This window comes from Cinclus cinclus, chromosome 21 (assembly GCF_963662255.1).
Source record: "Cinclus cinclus chromosome 21, bCinCin1.1, whole genome shotgun sequence".
Lineage (NCBI taxonomy): Eukaryota > Metazoa > Chordata > Aves > Passeriformes > Cinclidae > Cinclus > Cinclus cinclus.
The window spans coordinates 5,004,515-5,027,435 of NC_085066.1; the positions used below are offsets into that span (position 1 = coordinate 5,004,515).

Genomic DNA, 22,921 nt, shown 5'->3' on the forward strand with positions numbered 1-22,921 from the left:
TGCTGCCAGCCTTGACTGTTTCTGGATCAAGACTAAATCCTGCTGTGATGGATTGTAAACATAGCTGTCTGATGAATAAAGCAGCCATCAAGCAGAATTGTGATCTGGAGGCAAGTCAGACTGCTCCTGTCTGCAGTAAGAGAGGAAATGGGTAGATGGTGTCATGGTCTTCTGTGACTGAGCAGTTTCATGGACTAGGAATTGTTGGAGTAGTGCAGAGCTTTGTCCACTCTTCCCTCGCTTTCTGAAAGCAGTGACTTGCAGTTTTTTCACAGCAAACAACCTGTGTTTCTATGCCAGCCCAGGATTCCAGCGTAGCCTAGAGAACAGAGCACAGGTGAATTTTCAGGACAGTTTGCTGGTGTCCTACTGTAATGGACTCTCTGAAGAATCCACCTGTTTCCTCTCTATCTCCACTGTAAGGGAAGGCAGGGGACTGATTTGCAGGACTTCCCTTTGTTGCATCCACTCTAGTGTTAGTATTTAGGTGTGGTCAATGCTGACTGCAAATCTGAAAGCCTCTGTTGCCAGCAAAAAATCAGTATGGAGATAAAAAAATCTTCCAGGTGGTAAAATTTCATTTTTCTCTTACACATGCAATTAATTTTACTTACAGAGATACAGATTGCTTCAGCTTTGTGTGCCCTTTGTGGTGGTGGACATTGTGTCCAAAACAAGGCAAGAACAAAACTTGTCTCTAACCGCTGTCAAACTTAATGCAAATCACCTTTTCCACCTCCTGGGTTTAGTGCTGGTCATGGCCTGGCTGGATTTGAGGTCTGCATCTTCATGCCTGTTGTTCTTGTGACAGAATCAGCTGTTGATAATGTTTCCTTTGCTCTCTGATGTATTTTGCACCAGAAGTACTGTAACTTCAAACCCTCTAAACAAATGTGTCTTTTGTGACTGGGTGTAATATGCTGCACTCAAATGGCAAGCCTGAATAAACTGCAATTTGCATTTCTATTTTCAGTTACTACAAAGTAATCATAAACAAAATTCCAAGGAGTGATTTAGTTTCCTCTCAGTGCCGGGCCATGTGACCTTCCACTTGCTAATGGCTTGTGGCAGGGAAAGGCTCTGGCTATGCACAAAGAGCAAGGAAAATAATCCTGGACTTCAAAGCTATTTGTTTCCTCTAAAGAGTTTTCAAGGATGAAACAAAAAGCCTCTACAAAGGTAGAGGTACTGGTACTTTGTCCTCCTGCTTTCTGAGTGATAGTTAACACTGACTGATGTGGAGCTAATGTGCAGCCCCTTCATGTGTGCTCCTGCTGTTCTTCAGGCTGTAAGAGTCTGGATTCCCCTTTGGAGGCTCAGTGAAGTGCTGCTAGTGAGCTTCTCTGCTCTCTAGGACAGCCTCTGTTCAGGGCAGCAATGACGTTTTACCTGCATAGGTTTGAAACTGATGAATGCCCTTGTTTTCCAATAAAATTTGGTTTTGTTTGGGGTTTTGTGTTCACACTTTCATCCCTTTCTGTTTATTAGAGAGCTGTCCTGGACTGACCACATCAAATGTCTCAGTGTCCCTGCCAACCAGGACAATCATTAGGAAATTTTGGCTGTAGTCTGGAGCAAGCTGCTGTGCTGGCTTTTGCTCCTGGGTTTCCCGTTGAATAGCAAAGCATAGGAACAATAAGCTTAGGCTTGGAGAGATAAACTGGAAACTATTGTGGCTGCTTCTTGAAAGCAGGAATAAAGAGAAATACCCATTTAAAATCAAACAAAACCCAAACCAAGCACATCAGAACTTTTCTTACCAGTTACTAAGAGAATGAAATTAAGGTGGGTAAATATTATCACTGACTAAAATGGCACTAATTTTGAAAGTGAGACTATACAACACTTATTACAACATTCAGATAAACCATCCCTGGCCTACAGCCTTCTCTCTGAGTGCTACTTAGTGCTATTGTCTGCAGCCATCAGGAATACACTGACCTTGCACTTTTTTCAGGCCTCAACACTCAGTTCACTTATTCTCCCTAATTGCAAATAGCATTAAAACTTTTTTGTCCTCATACTTTTCTTGGAAGAAGAGGGATTCACCTGCTTGACAACTAATAAAACTCCAAAATAAGACTTCAGAGTTGTTGCTACATAATAGCTTTAGTCAATAATTTCATAGCACATTACAGGACTTGAAAAAATCCAGTTATTTTAAAGTAGGATCATAATAGTGTTCTGTTGAGAGGCATTCTAGAAGAAATTAACACTCAGATTTGCTTTCCAGACTGTCCAAACAAGAAGACAAAAGTGCTGGATTCATTGATTGGTAAACTTAATACGTATCTTGCATTGAGAAGTCAACTGTTTTAACAACTCTCTTTCAACTATCTTCTTTCTGCATTCTTAAAAGATTTTAGAAATCAAGATAATTTTGACCATGTCCAAACACACTTAATGGAAGGAAAGAACCTGGTAATTTAAAGCTTTCCTGTCTGAAGAAGGTGATCCTATAAATAACAAGGCCATACCTCTGTGCACCAGCAGTAAAAGTTACTGCTAGCAAAGAACCCAGCCAGACAATATGAACAAAGCCAATTGTTTCATCATTTCACTGCTATGGGAGATTAGTGATTTTAATTATACAAAACATTTTGGTTGTAAATGTATTTTTTATTTAAGAGTTTACCTTCTAGTGAGTTGTCTTACTATTTCTTTTGTTTATGAGGGGGATTTTAGCAAATTGTAGGATACATAAGGTCCTGTTCTCCATGACTGGAGATCAAGACTAGCCTAATTCACTTCAAGGAAGTAGTCTTGGGCACCAGAAAAAATGTTATCTCAAGTGGGAGTAAATTCAAATTACCTAAATAGCAGCACTGGATTTTCTTAAAGTACCCCTAAAGAAGTAAATAGGTGGTGTTCATGTATTCAGCTCCTCTACCAGGAAGGAATGATCTTGGTGAATCTTTGGGTGACTAACATTTAATAGGAAGACTGAAAGAATGGAAGAAATATGGCCTTGGTTTGTTGGAGTATCTCTCTAATTTTTCAATATTTTTATATAAGCAACAGGATTTCACTTTTTTTTTTTTTTGTGAAAACTGTTTGGGGATGAACTTGCATTGGTCTTTCATTTTATTCAGTTGATTATTTCTTGTAACATACAACATATGTGTATACAAAACATATACAACATATACATACAACATCAGAGGATATCCTCTGATATCCTTAGGTAGAGAAGGAGAGCTGATCTAACAGTGCCTGGGAAGTATTTCCAGCAAACCTGACTCAGATGCATGACATATTAATCAAATCAGTCTGGTGCCTAATTGGAAGAACCAGTAAATCTGCTTTGGCACTTCAAAAGCAGAAGTGGCTCTTCTGTGTAAGAAAAATCTGTGGACTAACAACTCCCCAAAGTTCCCCTGCTGCCCAACACCAATTTTCACTTTCAGAGAGGGTTTATGAGTTGCTTCCCTTCAAGGAAAGAGGGAGTGGGGGGGTGGGGGCGGGGGGAAGAGGGAGGGAGTCTCTCTCCCCACCCGGCATCTCTGGGATGTTCAGGGCAGCATCCCCCTGTTGCTGCGGGGTTGTTGATGATGTTGATGTTGATGCTGTTGATGCTGTTGATGCTGTTGATGCTGTTGATGATGTTGATGCTGTTGATGATGTTGTTGATGTTGTTGTTGATGTTGTTGATGCTGTTGTTGTTGATGTTGATGTTGTTGATGCTGTTGTTGATGATGTGGTTGTTGATGTTGTTGTTGATGTTGATGTTTGTTGTTGATGTTGTTTTTGTTGATGCTGTTGTTGTTGATGTTGATGCTGTTGATGCTGTTGATGTTGATGTTGTTGATAATGTTGTTGGTGCTGTGGGTGCGGGAAGTTTGGCGGGCGGTGCCTCCTCCTCCTCCTCCTCCTCCTCCTCCTGCCGTCCCTGTCCCCGCCTTCCCTCCGTGTCACCCACGGGAGCTGTCCACAGAGGGAGGTGCTGAAGGAGGGAGGAAGCTGAAGGAGGGAGGAAGCTGAAGGACGCGGACATCTTCGCTCCCCCCGAATTCCCTCCCTGCCTCCTGCAGCCATTTTGCACCGGCGGGGCTGAGGGAGGGGGGACTGGGCTGCGGGGAAGGAGGGGACAGGGTGAGGAGCTGCGGAGAGCCGGAGGCTGCCATGGGAGATCCCGAGCGCTGAGGCTGCGGCGCTGTCATCAGCATCATGGTGAAAAGGAAAAGCTCGGAGGGGCAGGAGCAGGAGAGCGGCCGGGGCATCCCTCTGCCCATCCAGACCTTCCTGTGGAGGCAGACCAGGTAAGAGCAGGGCACTTGGGGTACACTGCAACAGGGCGGTGGAAGCGTGCAGGGGGTGCGGGCCAGCCGCGGCACGGTGGCAGGGAGGATGCAGTTATCACTGCGGCTGCAGTGTGGAGGCGTGAAAAAACCCTGGATTTGTACCCAGCACCGAGCAGTTTGTGTGTATCTGGTGTGGGAGGGGGGTCTCAAGGCAGCTTAGCCTAGCGGCAGTCCCAGGCAGCTTCTTTGACTGTAAACCATCCGTGTGCTTCTCCATGCACCTTTCCCTTCCTCCCTGTCCCACGCTCCCCATCCCGTCCATCCCCCCCGGCCCCTTCCCCATCTTTTGAGAGAACTCACGGAGCTCTTGTACCAGGAGCAGCATCCCTCAGCACAGCACCAGACCTGCGGATTTGCCTCTCTCTGCATTTGCAGCCTTCCTGGAAGTGTTGTCTGTGCCTTGAGAGGTCAACATGCAAACAGATATGTCAAAGTCTCACCTTATTTCACAGGACTGGGGAGTGAGAGGTTGGAGATGTCTGAGGGACCAGCTGAATGCATGGCTGGGGCTTTATGCTCCTTGTGAATCCTGCCAGCCTCCTGTCCTTGCAGGATTCCAAATTGAAAACATTGTGGGGGCAGTGGGGGAGGTTGGAGGATTTGAAGGTTGTGGCTCTAATTTAAGGCCTCAGTCACAAAATCCCCTTATACCACAGTCAGCGTCCTTCAAAATAAAATTTAAAAAACCCTGCAATAAGGTGACCTGATTTTTTTTTTTTTTTTTTTTTTAATATTTACTCTGATCTCATTCTGGAGGAGAATGACAGAGGGTGGGTGTTCTCTCCATACAGCATACAGGCCTGCACTTCACCATGAGCCTTCCGTGTCAGCAGCTGTGCAGGAAATATTTAATACAGAGCTGGCAAGTTGATCTCTGGCTTAAAGTAGAGGCAAGGCAAAGTTCAGTAACATTTAAAGAATTTTAAACAGAATATGTTTAAAATCTTTCACTGAGGTAAAATGGCTGAAAATTGTCCACTGGAATATTTTATCCCTGGGAACTTGTGGGCTGAATTAAATACCTCTTGAGCTATAGGGGTGGGCACTTGCTCTTCTGGAAAAGTAACAGCATCTATCAGACATCATCAACAGGTATCTGAATGTAATTTTGGCTTATGCCTCCCTTTGCACTGAGTTTCTCAGCCTTTTGACAGCCTTCTGACATGAGAAGAATCCTAAAAATAACCAAGAAAAATACATGTTGATGTACTTGGTCTCTAATGCTTCTTCTCCTCTCTTTCAGTGCATTTTTAAGACCTAAACTGGGGAAACAATATGAAGCTTCCTGTGTGGTATGTGCACGTGTCTCTTTTTCAATGCTTGTTAGTAACTAACTTTTCATGCAAATCAGTCTGACCATAGTGGCTGATCAGCTTACACCAGAAATGGATTTAATCCATTCTGCTTCATTTTGTACTTTTATCACATGAAGGATTTAAAATTGTTCCCCTACAACGAATTTACATATTATGTCCATCTTTAGACACAACAAAAAGAATATATTTGGATATTAGCAATAAGTAATTCATTAGTAATGCTGTAGTAATTAAATAAACAATGACATAGACAAACTGAGCCATAACAGTCTGGGTCTAACCTTGCAGTTCATCCTGTGTGGATGTCATTTCAGTTTGTGACTGATGAAGGTTTTTCAAGTTTATAATATGGAAAATTTAAACAGTACTAACAGGATGTGAACAATACTTTTACCATTGTGCAACATGGGAAATACTTCTACTGGAAATTAGAGGGAGCATATCAGAATGATTAAGGAGAGGCTGTTATGCAGATACAAATAAATTTTATTTCTAAGTGTTCGTCAAATAAAGCCTCAAGGTACTGCCAAAAAAGAGGGAAAAGGGAAGACTTGAAGCAAATTCAAATAAGATTGGTATCTAGAGAATTTCAGAATTCCTTGAATGGTTGCTGGTTACTTAAAGTACATTAGTCTGTTGCAGCCAAACTTGACAGAGTGGAAAAATTTGGTCTGGACATGTATCGTAATAGTTTAAAGTTCTCAGGTCGCTCTACAGCAATTTTCTGACTTCCTTCTCACAAGGCATTATGCTGGAGAAGCTTTATCTGTTGCTAAGTCATTTTCTTCTAAGAAACCCATAAATTTTTCAGAGTTTTTGCTAGATACCAGATAGAGGAGCGCTGGCTCAGTGTGTCGGTGAGTAAAGTGTTCAACTCTAGCATATACAGCAAAAAGAATCATCACTGGTGAATGAATACCCACTGACAGTGTCTGGTCGTTGAGAGGCTGGGAAATGTTTTGTCCTTTACCAGGAGCCTGGGCAGTGTGCAGGAGCAGCTCTAATCTGAGGCTGTGGCTTCACCTGTGGGCTCATACCTGTCACTGCTGGGTACAGGGACAGAGCTTCCTTCTCTGTGCCTCCCTATGCTGTACCTGGATCTGCCTGGAACTTCCTTTGTTTCCTGCTCTTCTAGGTCCCCGAGGCTAATTCTAAAGCTCCTTTCTTCTGTGAGCACACGCTGGATTTTGCTAAGTGTAGAAAACAAACTGCACCCAAAAACCCCTCTGAACTGTGGGACAACATCAATCACATGCTTCAGCCAAGAGAAAGGGAGCTCTGAAAAAATGTTTTTCATAAAAATCCAATAAATTTCCACCACTTGGATGAAGAACTTGATTCTTCTCCAGTTCTTAACATAATCATTAAATTTTGGTAGAAAATTTTCAAAGGTGGAACTTAGTTTTGAGGAATTTGTGGGTTACAGCCTGAACTGACATATTTGCTGCCTTCTGCTTCATCCATTTTCTCTACCTACTGGTGCACAGGAATGTCTGCCCACACCAACACATTCTCTGTTATTCAGTGGGGCAGCAGAATGCTGTGGGCATGGGTGAGACAGGGTTTCTAGAGCTTGTCTTTTGAAACCTCCTGCTGACTATCTAACACCCTTGTATTGACTAGCGTGCCTAAAAATGCTATGCACCTGTTCCATGATCTGTCCTTTTATAATTCTCTAGCCAGAATTGTTGTAGGCATGTCTACAGGCTGTCAACTTCCTGGCAGTGCATGTGACACAACATTGTACAGTATTCTACTATTCTTGTCTCTAAACTTGCTGCAGTAGAATGTGCTGCATATTGTGCATTAAGAAAGCAGATGTTGGATTCTGAGATTCAGTGAGTACAGCAGCTGGTCTGAAAGAGCATACTGCATTGCTTCTTTGAGCTTTGCTTTGTACTGTAATATTTGAGGTAAGACCTGGCCCTTTCATTGCATTGTTTTCTTTACCTGAGCCATCACACTTACTTCAATTGGTCTATGAACAATAGCAGCCTTTAAGCTGAAGGTAAATACCCTCCCCATACACTGCCTTACAACAGCTAAATATGTTTGTGCCTCAGTATGGATTTAATGTTCTTTCTCCTCCCCATTCTGAAGTTGTTCTGCCCTGGCACGAGGCCATTCCTAATGTGCATGAGTCAAAGCTGTGAATGACCTCACAGGAAAGCATGTGAGTGCTGCACAAAGCTAACATATCAGCTACAGTCCTGTAGGGATACTCCCTGGCACCCCTGAGAGGATGTAACAGGAGGTGCTGAGCTTCCCAAGGTAACCTCTGGGAACCCCTGGCAAACTCTGAGAACCTCTGGGCGCTCTGTCAACCCCTCTGCCTCATGCAGTTCACTGCAGGTACATCTTCCCTGGGTTTAGAGCAGGGGAAGTTCATACAACTCAAGCAAAGCTGTTTAGGAAAGCATGACAAAGCCCAGCCAGAATGCTGCTGAAATGGGAACAGATAACCTGAAGATGCCTAGACAAGAAGTACAGGACAGGGCAGACTGACACACAGGCTGGTCCTGGTCACAAGGTATTTGGCAGCACCTTTGGTTCTTGGTGGAGACGAAGGTAAAAGGAGAACAGCAGCAGTGGGAAGGCAGCCAGACAAGGCTGGCCACCAGTCCCTGTGAAAACAGCTGTCACCACTAGGCTAAAAGGAAAAATGCTTGTGTAAGTGGTCCTGAGGGAGATGAACACACAGAGCACTGCTGAAAGGGACTGTTCCTCCAGCCAAGGCACTAACTTCCCTCACTATCCCCTTGGCAGATGTTCTTTATCTGCCTTTGGTGTGTGGGGGTGTTGTGGGCATGAACAAACCTGCTGTAAGCACCAAGTTGTTTTCTTAGCCAAGCTGCAGCCCTGAGGCTGTGGCTCTAGACCCAGGAATGAGACCTTGAATAGAAAGCCAGGGAGCACCAAGGTGTCTTCTATCACAATTGAAAATAGGGTTGGTTCACTGGTTCCCAGTGATTTTTTTTTCCCCTCCCCTTGCCCTGGAAGCAGAGTTTGTCAACTCTACTAAAGTGTGAGCTTATGGTTTGGCTTTTGTGCTGGAGGTGAGATCATTCAATTCAATAAGCCTTGGTCAGCTCTGGTGCTAGGCAAGCCTTTCAGTGAGCTCACCCAGCTCACTAACATGGGTAGGAACTCCTTACCTCTGTACTGACCTTCCTTTGAGCTTGTGAGGAGGCTTGGCTTGGTTGGATGAAGGATTCAGTGAGCCCCAGAGCTGATGGATGAGTGGAAATAGGAGTGTGTGCCTGGAGCAATGACTAAGGAGTGGTCCCTGTCCTCTTTTGATAAAAATAAGTAAAACCTCATGTTTTTCACTGTCTTTCAAATGTGGTATTTGTAGCGTTGCTTCTCTTGTTCTTCTTCTGGGGACACTTTTCTGCTTGCTCCCCAGTTTTGATTTTTAATAATCCCTTGACTGGACAACTTATTCTAAATGTCTGTTGTCTTTATACTAATGCACTCTGTCCTATTGTGAATCCTGGCTGGAACAGAATAGTCAGGCCTTAGGATGGGTACTTTGCTCACTGTCCTGCCTGGGCTTTCAAAGCATTAATGTCCCTTCGTTTTGTCCCATTCCTGAACTGATGGGATTGAATGGCAGGAGACTGTTTTCCTTTCAGATGCTGTGGCCCCCAGGAGATCACTGTAAGGGTTACTTGAAGCATCCCTTCCCTGGCAGACAGGTTATCCATTCCTGGTGCTAAGAAACACATATTGCTGATAACATGATCCATGGCACATTATTTTTGACTAATCCTCAGGAAGTCAGTGTTTTTTCCATGTATTAAAGCAAATGCCCTCCAGTTTCAGCCATTAGTCCATAAGGAAAGTGTATTATGTTTTCTGACTGCAGCCTGGTGTTTCTAGTAGCTGGGCAGTGTGACCTTCTGCACACTGGTATTTGTTGGCAGCTCTGATGGCTGCTGTCAGTATTTCAGGGTTCAGCCTGTTGGCATAGTCTTATGGACATGGATAATGGATAGATGTGTGTTTTCTGTGCCTCTGTGCTGGCCAGAGCAGAACTGGATGCTGTAAAACTACAATGGTGCAGCCCGTTGCTTGCATCAGGACACACAGCCTCTTGGTAGAGGAGCTCATGTCTGCCCACACCAGCAAACAGGGACACAAACTGGGAGAACAAATGTGCCCAGCTGCTGGGACAGGCAGAGTGCCTGTTGCCACAGGTTAGCATGCCATGCTTGGGAGTGGTTGCTCATTCAGGAGAATGTGCTTTGACATGCTGGTTTTGCTCTTCTGTGTAAGTAAGTCTATTCTTGTCACCACCCCTTCAATTTTACAGGAAAAAAAAAAAGTGATATGACTAGTGTTGCAGGATGAGGTTTATGAATCTGAAGTCAGGGCCTTTGTAGCATCTTTTGGGCAACTTGTTTGCCCAGAGCTTGATAAAATTGGTGAAACAGCTTGTGGGCAAATGGGTAGCCATGAGGTTAAGCTGATTTGTGGCAGGGACATGCATGGTCATTATCTTTGCTATAGGTACTTCAGTGAAGGAATATAACTGCACTTGTGACCTGTAGTGAGATTTGATCTGGATAACAATTTATTGAAAGGGCTGGAGCAGCTAACAATAAGGAGCTTCCTTAGGGATTTCAGCAGCAGATAGCCTCATTTTGTGTTGCTTGAGGTGGAAGTAATGAACTTGCTGCAGCCATCAGCTCTGTAAGTGTTCACAAAACCATTACATCATGGCTCCACAAAAAATTTTGTACACTGACGATTTTTGTGACAGGGTGTGAAAACATTTCCTAAGGCTCATATACCTTTAGTGGTTTGCTCTTTATGTTACACCAAACTGAAAGAGCATCTGTGTTTAGGAATATCCAGCACTCAGCTCCACACATACAGGCTTTCCTAGCTCCTGTGGCTTCTAACAGGATTACTGGCATGGCCAGCACATCTGTAAATCAGGATTACTGGCTTTACCCAGCACAGCTGCAAGTCTGCCTTCATGTCAGCACTTACTAATATACAGATGGTACTAGCTTCAATTCTCATATATTGCAGAAAATATATTGCATGGTCCATTAATTTCTTAGTCAAGTATGTCCATATGTCTGGTGAGCTTTAGTTACACTCTGTATTTTTCAGGACAATTATTATAAAATTTGCTTCAGTTATACAATTAGAGATTTAAAAAGAAGATGTTCATGTACTGGAAGGAATGTGCAGAAATAGATGCAATGTCTTTTTTTTTTTTTTCTTCCTTACTTTTAGTCTTTTGAAAGAGTGTTAGTAGAAAACAAGCTGCATGGCCTTTCTCCAGCTCTCTCTGAAGCCATCCAGAGCATTTCTCGCTGGGAACTTGTCCAGGCTGCACTCCCTCATGTGCTGCACTGCACTGCAACGCTGCTCTCCAACAGGAATAAGCTGGGTTAGTGCTCATGTGAGGTTGTTTTCCATTATTATCAGTTAAAATATGACAAATTGCTGCTGAGGGTGCCAACAAATTCTAATTCCTCGGAATCCTAATTAGTTTCTTCTGGGAATTGCCTTTCATAATGATTGTCTTTCTCATTTATAGAAGGGTAACCTGTGAAATCTTCCCCAGTGAAGTTAGTGGTCTGATGAGCTAAAGAGTCAGACTAATTAAATAATATTTTGCTAGTTATTTCCCAGCAACAATAGAACTTACTTAAGCACCCAGCAGGCATAGATTCCTTGAAGGAATACATATTTCTTTCAAGGCATATGCTGCAGTGGTCAGTTGCAGCAGGTACTTTTAATATCTTCAGTTTTTAGGGGTTTTTCTTCCTATTTTTCTTTTTCTTTAGACCAATGCATACGACTCTCAGCAGACAGTCAAACAGATAATAGAGAGGCAAGTCCAGATCCAAATCCAACTTACTTTACTTACTTTAGTACTGATTTCAGCAGGAATTGGTTCCTGAGACATGCCAATAGGGAACATCAAGACACAGTTTGAGCACCTTGCAGTGCTCACTGGCATTTTGTCTTACTTAACAAAGTCAATCAGACAAGCCTGTTGAGTTAGTTTCTTTTGGGACCACCCTATGTCCTTGCTGCTGTCCGTGCCCTGCAGCTGACATTGCAGAAACTGAACTCCAAATGCTGGGAAATAAATTAAGGCTTCTGATTTAGGAGGTCTTGAATATAATGAGACAGAGTGCTGGTGCTTTTAATTGTAATTTTCAAATGCTCATCTGGGAGTTGGATGTCCAGCCTGCAGTGCCACTATGAGACAATCTCAACAGCATCATTAATTGTGAGAATGGCACCCTGTGAGATACTGTGATGAATTTTTCCATACAGGGCATCAGGATAAGCTTGGAGTAGCTGAAACAAAGCTTCTTCACACTCTTCACTGGATGCTGCTGGAGGCTCCTCAGGACTGCAGCAATGACAGATTTGGAGGAGAAAGAGGCTCTAGCTGGGGAGGGAGCAGAAGTGCCTTTATCCACCAGGCTGAAAACCAAGGATCACCAGGACATCCCCGGCCCAGCCCCATGACTGATGAGGAGGAGAATAACAGAAGGAAGTTCTTCCAGAATTCCATGGCTACAGTAGAGCTGTTTGTGTTCCTCTTTGCTCCCCTTGTCCACAGGATCAGGGTAAGTGGTACACTGATGGGATCCTTGTGTGGAGACAGCTCTGAGCAGGAAAGGAATGATTCTGCCTTGGTGATTGTTATTTAATTCAGCTTACAGTGCTCTCTGTGTTTCTGCTGGAAATATTTTACCAAGCTGGCAGAATACTGATGCCATTGGGAAGAAATCCTTCCAGTGACATGAACAATCACCACAGCATCAGGCAGGCACAAAGACAAAAAAATACAAAGTGAGCCATTTTTAGCCTTTGGGAATGGCAAAGATCTGTGGCCCCTGTGAAATTTCTGGGATCCTGAAAACTGCAGAAAGGATTATGAGCTTTAACTTGCTCCAGTGATTCTCACTCACCACTCAGAAAAGCCTTGCTAGATTTCCAGGGATTCCACCGTGGGGTTGCCACTGGGATTTGTTGTTGTCATTATTAATCATCTTGATGCTAATTACCAGGTTACAAGCATGGCAGTGGCAAAGGCAGTGGAGCATTCTTTTGTTCTGAAGTGTGAAGCAGGCTGCAGACCTCCTGCCTACTGGTGTTCCTCTGTTCATTTTATGCTGAGTGCATCAGCTTTGCACAGTAATTTGATTAAGACCTTTTCTTCCTGCTCTGACTCCTGCCATTTAGATTTTATATTTCCAGCTAGGCCTGGAAAAAGAGTAGGTCCTTGAAAAAAGGACTATAAAGTCATGAAGTGATGGGGCTGTCTGTTCTAACCCTGCCTCCTATGTTGCAACTGTTGAAGAAAGTAGGAAGGAACAGGAGATAAAAGATAATCTTTTGATTAAGGCAGGTAAAAGCAAGACTGGAGAACTAGATTCTTCTGCTACAGAATTCCTGTACAGTAGTGTTTAATTTATTTAGCCCAAATTTTTCATACCTGTTTACTGGTTTTCTGTAGACTACAGGACAGGAAGAAAGCCTCAATTCTTCCCAGCACTACACACAAAAATGCAGGCTGCCGTTTGAATAAATGGAATGGAACTGGGAGTAGACCTTGGCTCTTAGAGATTGGAGTCCCAATAATCTATATTAATCTTTCAGGAATGTTGTTTTCAAGATGGGTTTAATAACAGTATTTCAAGTTTACCTCAGAAATCTCAGAGATCTCTGGAATACTGTGGTGATGGATGTTGAAAAGCCAATTAAAACGTGCACATTTCTGTCATCAAAACCGAGTGCAGAAGAGATGTTAAATGAGGCATGTAAATGGTTCACTAAGTGAGCTTTGTCCTCTCAGTGTCTCTTAAGGGGAAGAATACTACTTGATCAGATAGCCAAAGCAATGCATGGGCTCAAGGAAAATGACATATGTTTGCATAGACTGAACTACTGAATTCCTAACTTCCAGGAGTATTTGTGTCTTGAGCAAAAACGTTTTTAAATTGGGCTTTGGAGAATGAATGTAATTCTTTAACTGCATAGCTGTAGGCAGAAGTGTTGGCACATCACTGCAAGCCAGCAGTGCAAAGTGAAAATGCAAAGTCACTGCTACCAGGTCTAAAAGCCTTGAAAGCTGCTATTAGTAAAAACAGTAATTAAAATCAAGCTTAGCTGAAGCCAAGCTTGTGAGTTGATTATTATGAGAGAGCACTAACAGGGGGTAGGGAATAGAAGGGCTGGAGAGCTACAAGCAGTCAGTTCCTGCCATTCCTTTAGCTCTATCTGCATCATCCATTCCCACTGCCAAGGCATCTGGGGCTGTCTCAGCAGGGGAGTGAGTAATTATAGATGCTGTGCACCTTTAATTATACCACCAAAACTGCTGTTTCCATGTTTGTTTGCCATATGGGGGTAGCTGGGGCCATACTGACATTTATGTCTCTTCATGTAGATCTGACATTACATCAAGTAAGTGCATAGCTGCACCTTGATCCTGCTAAGATTCATTTGTGTACTAATTTATGTGATTTCAGCTGCTTGCACATGTAAAACAGCAATAGCACAAGTGTAAGTAGTACCAGTGTTTCTATGTATTGACAGAATTCAGGTGTTTACAAGGCTAATGATAAAAGCAGCACTGCTTCATAGGAATCTGTTACATGTTTTATCAATTTCTAAGTAATGCTTTAATATTTAATATTTTTATTCTTTTGGGGAAGGAGTTCAAGTCTTAGAGGGTAAATTCTAAAGTTGAGCTTGAATATTAAACATAAGGTAGTTATGTATAATTAAAAGGGATACTTTATGACAGGAATAGCCTTTTCTATTCCAGCTTAATGGCCAGGGAAAAATAGGGCTCATTGACTAGAATAGAAATTTCATTTGAAAAAAAACTTTGTTTATTTTTGGACTGAAATTTCCCCATGATTTTTTACTAGCCATCGTTGACCTGTGTAGAGCCTGCTGAGTATTGTCAGCAACCCTTGAGTCAGCACATACCAACTGGACAACTACTCATGATAACACTCATTTCTTGTAAGGTCTGTGCACTGCAGAAATGACAGTCTGTACAGACTGGAAACAACATTCTGGTTTTCTTTTCAGGAGTCTGACCTGACATTCCGCTTGGCTAGTGGCCTTGTTATTTGGCAGCCAATGTGGGAGCACAGGCAGCCTGAAGTTTCTGCCTTCAATGCTCTTGTGAAGCCCATCAGGAACATCATTACAGGTCTGTGACTTTGCTATGGTGATGTAGCTCCTTTCCCTTTGCTGGCCTGATGCTGCCCTTACATTCCGTAGCCATCGTGTGTGAAGGAATTTGTTGATCCTGCAGGAGCTAGTTGAACATTAGAGCAATTTAAGTAGTTTAATTGACTCTGTTTCTCCTCAGAGACAATTGCATAATAATTAAATACAAGATGGTATAACCTTTACAAATAGGAAATTAATAACTTTTCAGTAGAGTTATTATTTCTGTCAGCCTCATATAACTTCTGTTAGCCTTATCTTCCTTAGTTGCTCATAAGGGTGAAGACAGTAACTCACAGCAGCCTGACATGAGTGAGGAAATCTTTCCCAAACTGGCACTGGACAGAAATGAACAGTGAAGATCACACAGCTGCTTCTTCTGCTATCTAAAATTTGATTTCCAGCATGTTATGAAATGAGAAAACACAGTTTCAAGACAGTCCAGTGAAGGCCGAGGTTGTAAATTCACTTTTGTATACTGGAAGGGGTTGCTCTTCCTTTGTGCTTCAGCCATAGTGAGATTGGAGTTGGGTATTTAGGCTTCCAAGGCTTTGGCTTCTAAGCCTTTTTGTCTGGCCTAATAATCTGTGTGATAGCCTTGGTCTGCCACAGTATTACAGGTCAAACTTTCTGTGTGACATCCTTGCGTTTCCTGTGCTGAAGACATTCAACAAATTGGAAATCACAATACACTTTGACTGATGTAACCTAGAAAATGACCTGAATACATGTACAAATAGGATGAAGAGCTCCAAAATAAAAGGCACTACTCTGCACAGGAAAATACAATTGATGGTGGATGGATTTAGCCTGAAATTGATATTCAGATTTAATTTTAAAGAAATTGAGATTTTCAGTAGACAGTGCTTTGACAACGCAATGGAAAGAACTGAAAATCTAACCAGGTTCTCTTTACCTTTTATGTTTGTGAGTAGTGCCTAGAAAGTTTGCAGCACATAGATGCTGGTTTTCTTTTTTGTTGTTGTTTTGTTTTGGGGATTTTTTACTTTTTTATACTTTTATTATGATACTTTATAATAGGTACATTATAGTGGAGGAGGTATTTCTTGAAATGTCCTGCTTTGACTTCTTTTCTCAGCCAAGAGAAGTTCTCCCACCAATAATCAGAGCGTGACTTGTGAATCCCCTAATCTGGACAGTGGACGTACTGAGGTAAATTCTGTGCTGAGATTTGACAAGCTTGAATAAGGTGCTGAGGGAGAGGGGAATAAATATTGAAAGAGAACCTGCAGTTGCCACCGTAAAGTATTCCATCTCCAGAAATTACAGTTCTTCCAGAACGTCTTCCAGAAATTCACAGCTCTTCACAGCTAAGGCTCCCAACCTTGTTTGCAGTGGAAACAAAGGGTGTGGGGTGTATCTGCCTGGATCTCCTTGGCCTTATCCTATCTTATAGGATGGAAGCCTGATCTTGTGTATGGCAGGAGGGTTGGAGCTTGATTTTAAGGCCCTTCCATCCCAAATCATTCTCCTGGGCAAGAGACCTGTACAATGTACAATAGGCCCTTTGCATGTACAATGCCTTGTACTGAGAAGCCCCAGGCTTGATCAGTTTTTCCAGGCATTATGGTGTAAGGAATGGTCATGTCTAAGCTCAAATTGCACTGATAAAACTAACATGGGAGAGATAAATATGTTTCTATACCTGTTTTTTTTTTTTTTACAACTATCCAAAGGGCCTGCAGGTTGTCTGTGAGACAGCACAGCCAGATCCTGTACCTCCAAAGGCTTCTGTTTCTGCATGTCATCCTGGAAATTCCTTGGATGGAAGTGTATCCTCTCAAACCTCCCAGGAGAGAAGTACTGCACATCCCAGGTACAAAGAGCTTTGGAAAAACTTGGGCTCGTGATTCAGTGGGATCCACTTTTGTCTGGACATGCTGAGGGTGCTGGATGTGTGTATCAAATTCTTGATTCAACAAATCTCAGTTCTGGGTGATGAAAAAGGTGGAACCACTTGTTAATCAGTGCTGCTTTCTTCAGAGAAATCCCTAGCTGGCCTGTTGGAACAGTTTCTTTGGTCTTTGCTAAAATGTTGGTTTCTCGTAATTAAAGACTCAAAAAATAACCTTTAGCTTATTTTAGGCTGGATTCTGCTTCAGGCAACTGCTATATTATCTGGCTTCCTTCTGAACAGATTTTCTTTCCCTCTAGCAAAGAATTTCTGCAAGCCTCACTCCATTGCCTTCATTGTGCCTGCTTTGCATGCTGCTGCACAGCTGGCTTTAGACCACTGGCCCAAAGAAGCAGACTAACAAAGCAGCACAGCTGTGCAAACATGCTTCCAGCTTGTCCTGCAGTGCTCAGGATGTCATTTCCAGCTTGGCACTAATAAATTCGTCTAGATTTGGGCCGTAAAGGTAGAACTAAATTTTCAGTAGCGCTGGACACTCAGTAGTGCCATAAAGTAAATCAAGCTGATTGAGTATTTTCAGTGATTTAGGAGAGGGAGAGCTATAATTTTAATTCTCTATGGATTTAGGAGTGTCACTGAAACACCTGAAAACTCTGGTCTTGTTGCTTATCTCTTTTGAGAAATGTCATATCCAAAACACTGCAGTTTTAAGAAATGGCTTCATTACAGTGACAGAAGTACAGGATGGAGTGATTTTCTGGATATCAGCTAGGAACAGCTCTGATCTCTCAAATGGGAGCTCAGGGCATCCTTTCACTGATGCAAAGGAAGAAGCTCTTCATTAAGGCTCTCATCCCATCAGGAAGCTTCCCTTGGGATTTTTTATCAAGCCTGTTGTCAGTTCTGGATCTGTATTTAATTTGTGTTAATGTGAGCCAGTAAAACTGAAGGTGGGGACAGAGCTGCCTTTCTGTGTGTGAACACTACTGCTCAGAGTGCACAGCTGTAAAAAAAAAAAGTAAGCAGCCTTTTAAGAAGACAGAATCAGGTGATCAATTTGTCAAGCAGGGTCTGGTGGTTGCCATGGGGATGAAGCTTCAGACAGGCTTTGAAGAGAGCATCATTATACCTCCTCATTTGCAGAACTCATTGATGAGTTAAAACTGTACAGGGACCTTTGGTTGCCAAGCAACAGATAATTGTGGAAAAATTGTTGTTTACTCTGCTTACCATCAGCCAAAGTATTCCTTTGTCCTTGGCCAGGGGTTGAAGGAAGGCTGCATTTCCACTTTCCCTGCAGTCACAGGCAGCCGTGAGCTGATTATACAAGCACTGGGTTTTCCTCTAAATGAACTATTGAGTTTAATTTCTGCTTCTTCAGAAACTGTTTAAACAAATGGCTTGTTCTGATCCTAGCTAAATGTTGCTCCTCCACTCAGTGTAATTCTCCACGTAGAGATGACACAGCTTAATCCTGAAGCAAATAAACCACAGCCCTTTACCCAGATGCTACCTTGAACAGGTTGCCTGGGAAATAGACTTTGCAGGAAGAACTTTAATTTCAACTATTTCCTAAGGAGAACATGCCTTGCTCCAGCCTGTGTCATGCCCCAGTTTGCCTGTGCCACAGATAGGAGAGCACGAAAGACTCTTTAACCCCATACACTGCAGAGACCAGGGAGCAATGCACCACCTTTCACTATTGCTACTGGGTTTTATTTCCTTTGCTGGGATACTTTGAGTATACTTCTGGGTTTTTGTAGTGTGACACAACCTAAACTTTGACAGAAGCACGCTCCGCATTAGGTCAATGGGGAAAACGTTACAGCACATCCCCACTTCACATTGTTTTCTTTCCTAATTCAGTTCTTCAGGTTTTTGGGACAGCTCATTCCGAAGGTGTTCAGCTTGCAGCCTTTTGACCTGGAATACAGCACTAGGGGAGAAACTTTGAATCTGAGTGCTTTGTACAGCGTGGCATGTGCTGACACAGGCTGGGCTGCAGTCACCAAGTGCCTCCAGCATTGCCCTGTGGGGCTGGCAGCAAAAACCAGCCCCTGCAAGTTTGAGCTCCAGATCCATGTGTTGATCCAAGCCCAGCCTTGACACCTGCTCATAAGAAGGAGCAGGGTTCATGTGATTACAAATGGTGTCAGTGTTCAGTGCACACTTTTTTCTCCTTTGCCAGTTCCATGCCTGTGTTGGAGGCACAGGGCAGAGATCCAGCGAAGCACTGACCACGTGCACTTCAGCACTCAGAGGTCCCACTTATGTTGGTTTTTCTGGGATATTTTTTCTTTCTCTTCTATTTACATACATCTATGTACACAAACAACAGGATGGGAATGCTGGAGCAGCTGTCTTGAAGTTTTTATTCCACCACAATCATCAGCCTCATTTTACAGAACCAAGAAGGGAGATGGAACAGCTTCATCTGCTAGCACAGCAGACCAAGTTCTCTTTGTTCCAAAGCCTTTTAAAAACTTTCTAGCCAACAGCATCATATTAAAAGCTGGCAAGCATTTGCTCAGGCCAATTAATAAAGCCACACGTACATCTTGCTTTGAACAGTGCTTGCTTTTAATGGCTTAAAACAATGGATAAAGCTTCATTATTGAGCTTACATATTTCTACTATCTTGCTGAACATTTTCCTGAGGCCTATCTTTACACAGCTCACAGCTTTATTGTTTCTTGTCCTTGCACCTTCAGCATTCTTGCACTTCTGCATCCTGAGATCTGCTTTCACACAGCTTCCTGAGAGTTTTATACCTTTTCTCTTTCCCACACCACTGGTCAGTATTGCTGCTGTTCCCTAAGGCTTTTCTGGACTGTGGCCTTGGACCCATCTGTTCAGAATGTGGTGGTACCTAGCTGGAGATGGGGATGGCTTGTCCACACTGTTTGCATGGTGCTTTGCAGAGTCAATAATAAAAATGGCTTTTAACAAAAAGCAAAACACCAGCTTGATGTTCTTGTGATGATTCTCAAATGCCCGAGAATATAGAGCTTAAAAGTACTCTAAATTTTTATAAAATCCCAAAACCCCAGAAATGAGCAGGTCACAGAGGTGTGTTTCTAATACAGAATGGAAGCACTCAAAATGTGTATTCAGCAGACAAAAAACCAAACCAAAACAAAAATTTTCCAGAGCTCCCTCACCACCCCCGGGATTTCACACCTTCTCTTCCCATATGATTCTCATTCTTTTGACTTTCACTTGCTTCTTTTCTTACAGACTTTTCAGACTTTTCTGACAGCTAGTGACAGTCCAGAGGGTGGATCAGGCCAGTTGTACTCTGCTGGCAGAAAAGTGGTATAAAAGAATAGGAATAAAAGATTTGCAGCATTTTATTGCAAAAAAGATTGGCTATGAATGATATATAGATGCCTTTGAAATCTGAACTTTCTAGATTCTCATTTTTGAAGCTCACTACAGATGTCTTACTTTTGTGTGCACTAATTTGTACCATACTTAGGAAATTCATTATTGAAATTCATCAGGAAATTAATAAGGCAAGAAAATTATAATGAGGGCTTAAAGGGGTTCTTTTCTCTAGAACACCTCTGCAAAGAATGCCCATAATAGTAACATTTATCTGTATAGGAATCAATTTAATTAGCTTAAAGGGTTAACTAACTTAACTGACTTGCCTGATTTTTCTTAAGTAAAGCCTGATATGTGCAAATGTAAACCATTCCTAAATACGTGTTACTAGTATCAAAACAGCAGATGCTCAAGGGTTGTCTCCTTCCTGCTGAACAAATTATTCAGTTAGCACAGGTCCTGGAGGCTTATCTTCAGTCCTCTGGGGATCTGAAAGCTAAATATTCAGTTATGTGTCTTCAATAATGCTTTTTTTTAGTTAGGTACCTTAGTCCTTGTAATGGGGGGTGTGTTGCACCACTTTATTAGTGGCTTGTCTGAAGTTTCTTCTGTCTTCGCTCAGAGTCAGGATTAAAAACACGAAGGATACGAATTTTCTCATGTTCAGGCTTGGTTGTTTATTAAATCTTATCTAAAGTACAGAGAGTTCTGCAACACTTCCAGCTACCAACTGAAAGTGAGAAAATGGAGGAGAACCCAGCTATAGCTACAAGGTCTCTTACAGCTAAACAGTCCAACAGAGAATTAACACCTGTATTATTTATACTTTTGACCCAATAACCAAACTCCTGTGACCCACAGTGCAGCACTGGCTGTCCAACCAGAAACTACAACCTGAAACCATGGAGAAGGAAGAAGAACACAGAAAGGAAACAACACCCAAAATCCTCCATCTTGTCCCATACCTATCACTGTACTATAAAAACCTCAAATTAAAAACCCTTCACCATGTGAAATCACACACTTCTATTTAACTACACACCCATGACTTTAACTCCATCACTCAAATTTGGGAGCCTTCTTCAAGGCCTCGGGTCAAAAGCAGGGAGCTGGGGTTGTTTATCCTGGAGAAAAGGAGACTCAGGGGTGACCTCATCACTCTCTCCAGCTCCCTGAAAGGTGCCTGTGCTCAGGTGGGGTTGGTCTCTTCTCCAGGCAGCAATGACAGAAGCAGAGGGCACAGTCTCAGACTGTGCCAAGGGAAAATTAGGTTGCATAATAGGAAAAAGTTTTTCACTGAAAGAGTGATCAAGTACTGGAATGGTCTGCCTGGAGAGGTGCTGGAGTCACCATCCCTGGATGTGTTTAAAAAAAGTCTGGATGTGGCACTCGGTGCCATGGTCTAGTTGAGGTGTTAGGGCAAGGGGTTGGACTCGATGATCTTGGAGGTCTCTTCCAACCTGGTAATTCTGTGAATTCTGGGAAAAGCAGTGTTCTCCAGGGGGTCATTGCCAGAAAGCACAAGAAAACTCAAAACCCCCAGGGATCCAACAAGTCCCAAAGTGTCAGTTCTTTATGCAGAGTATCTAAGAAGGCCTGAGGAATCTGATGGCTAACATTTCTGCTCCTGCTTTTCTTTTTTTTTTTTCTTTTTTTTTTCTTTTTTGGAACAGGGTGTCCTTGGTGATTCCACCATGCCAGAAGTCTCGCTATGCCACGTACTTCGATGTGGCCGTGCTGCGCTGCCTGCTGCAGCCACACTGGTCCGAGGAGGGCACGCAGTGGTCACTCATGTACTACCTGCAGAGGCTGAGGCAGATGCTGCAGGAAAAGCCAGAGAAGCCACCCGAGCCTGAGATCACCCCTTTGCCAAGGCCTCGCAGCAGCTCCATGGTGGCTGCTGCACCTTCTCTGGTGAACACCCACAAAACCCAGGCAAGTAGCTGCTACAGGATGAAAATAATTACTGTTGGGTGAGAAAAAAAGAACTGGATGCTGCACGTTTCAATACGAATCAAGCAAGTGACAATTTATTGCTCTCTCCTAACCCTTATATACAATTTCTCTACCCCTACACGCTATCAGGCAACTTATCATTGGTAGAAGTCTTCTGGCACGAGGCAAAAATGGGCTTTTCTATTTTTCACTGGCTTCAGAGTCTCTTGGCATTGGCTTATTACCTTCAGCTCTTCTTGCCTCGCCCCTTGTTTTCTTGTTAAGCAGCAGCTGTTCTTATCTCTTTCAAGGTGACTTCAAGGGCAAAGCTACAGGTCTAGGTTGGGCTCATTAAAAACATTCATATCCCTTTCCTGGCTTGTTCACTACATGTCCACTTTCCTCTAAAAACCTTCCCGCAGTTGTGGTGATGCTGTGAAGGGATTGCTGAACAAGCAGTGGTAGGCACAGCTTTGATGTTGGGTCACTTGCATTGAGGTCACACTCTTGCATTGATTCAGAAAGAGACCCTGAGAATGATGAGTTTTGAAGGCAGAATCTCATACAGGGGGTCAGAGCTGTGCTGACTGCTGAAAGCTGGAGTATCAATTTGGGGTAATTAATCTAGGGTGAACTGGGATAACATTAGTTTTTAATGTGAGAATGTACCAGTGGAGTTGTCACAAGAAATGTCAGGTTACCAATGCCTTTGCATTACCATGTAATGCTCAGGACCCCCTGAGCTTCTCTGGTGTTTCTCCTTTCTCCGGAGAGAAAATGTACTGCACACTTCAGACAAACATTTGTGTTAAAATATTGAATTAGACTAGGTAAACTGTGCCAGTGAGCAAAAGCTCTCCATGTTGTTACTTTTTCTGCTGCTATTCTTATTGCATAGCTTTTATATTTGTCAAAAGAAAAAAATCATAGTAGAGAAA

At 42.8% G+C, this 22,921-nt stretch overlaps 1 protein-coding gene across 3 annotated transcripts in view; it reads left to right on the forward strand.

Moving 5' to 3' along the window:
- Positions 1–4,167: 4,167 nt before the first annotated feature.
- UNC80 (unc-80 homolog, NALCN channel complex subunit) overlaps positions 4,168–22,921 on the forward strand; it is a 119,890-nt gene continuing 101,136 nt past the window's right edge. For all 3 annotated transcript variants that reach the window (XM_062506764.1, XM_062506763.1, XM_062506765.1), the window contains exons 1-8: positions 4,168–4,259; positions 5,545–5,593; positions 10,868–11,024; positions 11,924–12,222; positions 14,702–14,825; positions 15,945–16,018; positions 16,543–16,682; positions 21,722–21,983. In XM_062506764.1, the coding sequence (XP_062362748.1) occupies positions 4,168–4,259; positions 5,545–5,593; positions 10,868–11,024; positions 11,924–12,222; positions 14,702–14,825; positions 15,945–16,018; positions 16,543–16,682; positions 21,722–21,983 (1,197 nt within the window). The remainder of the gene's footprint in view (positions 4,260–5,544; positions 5,594–10,867; positions 11,025–11,923; positions 12,223–14,701; positions 14,826–15,944; positions 16,019–16,542; positions 16,683–21,721; positions 21,984–22,921) is intronic.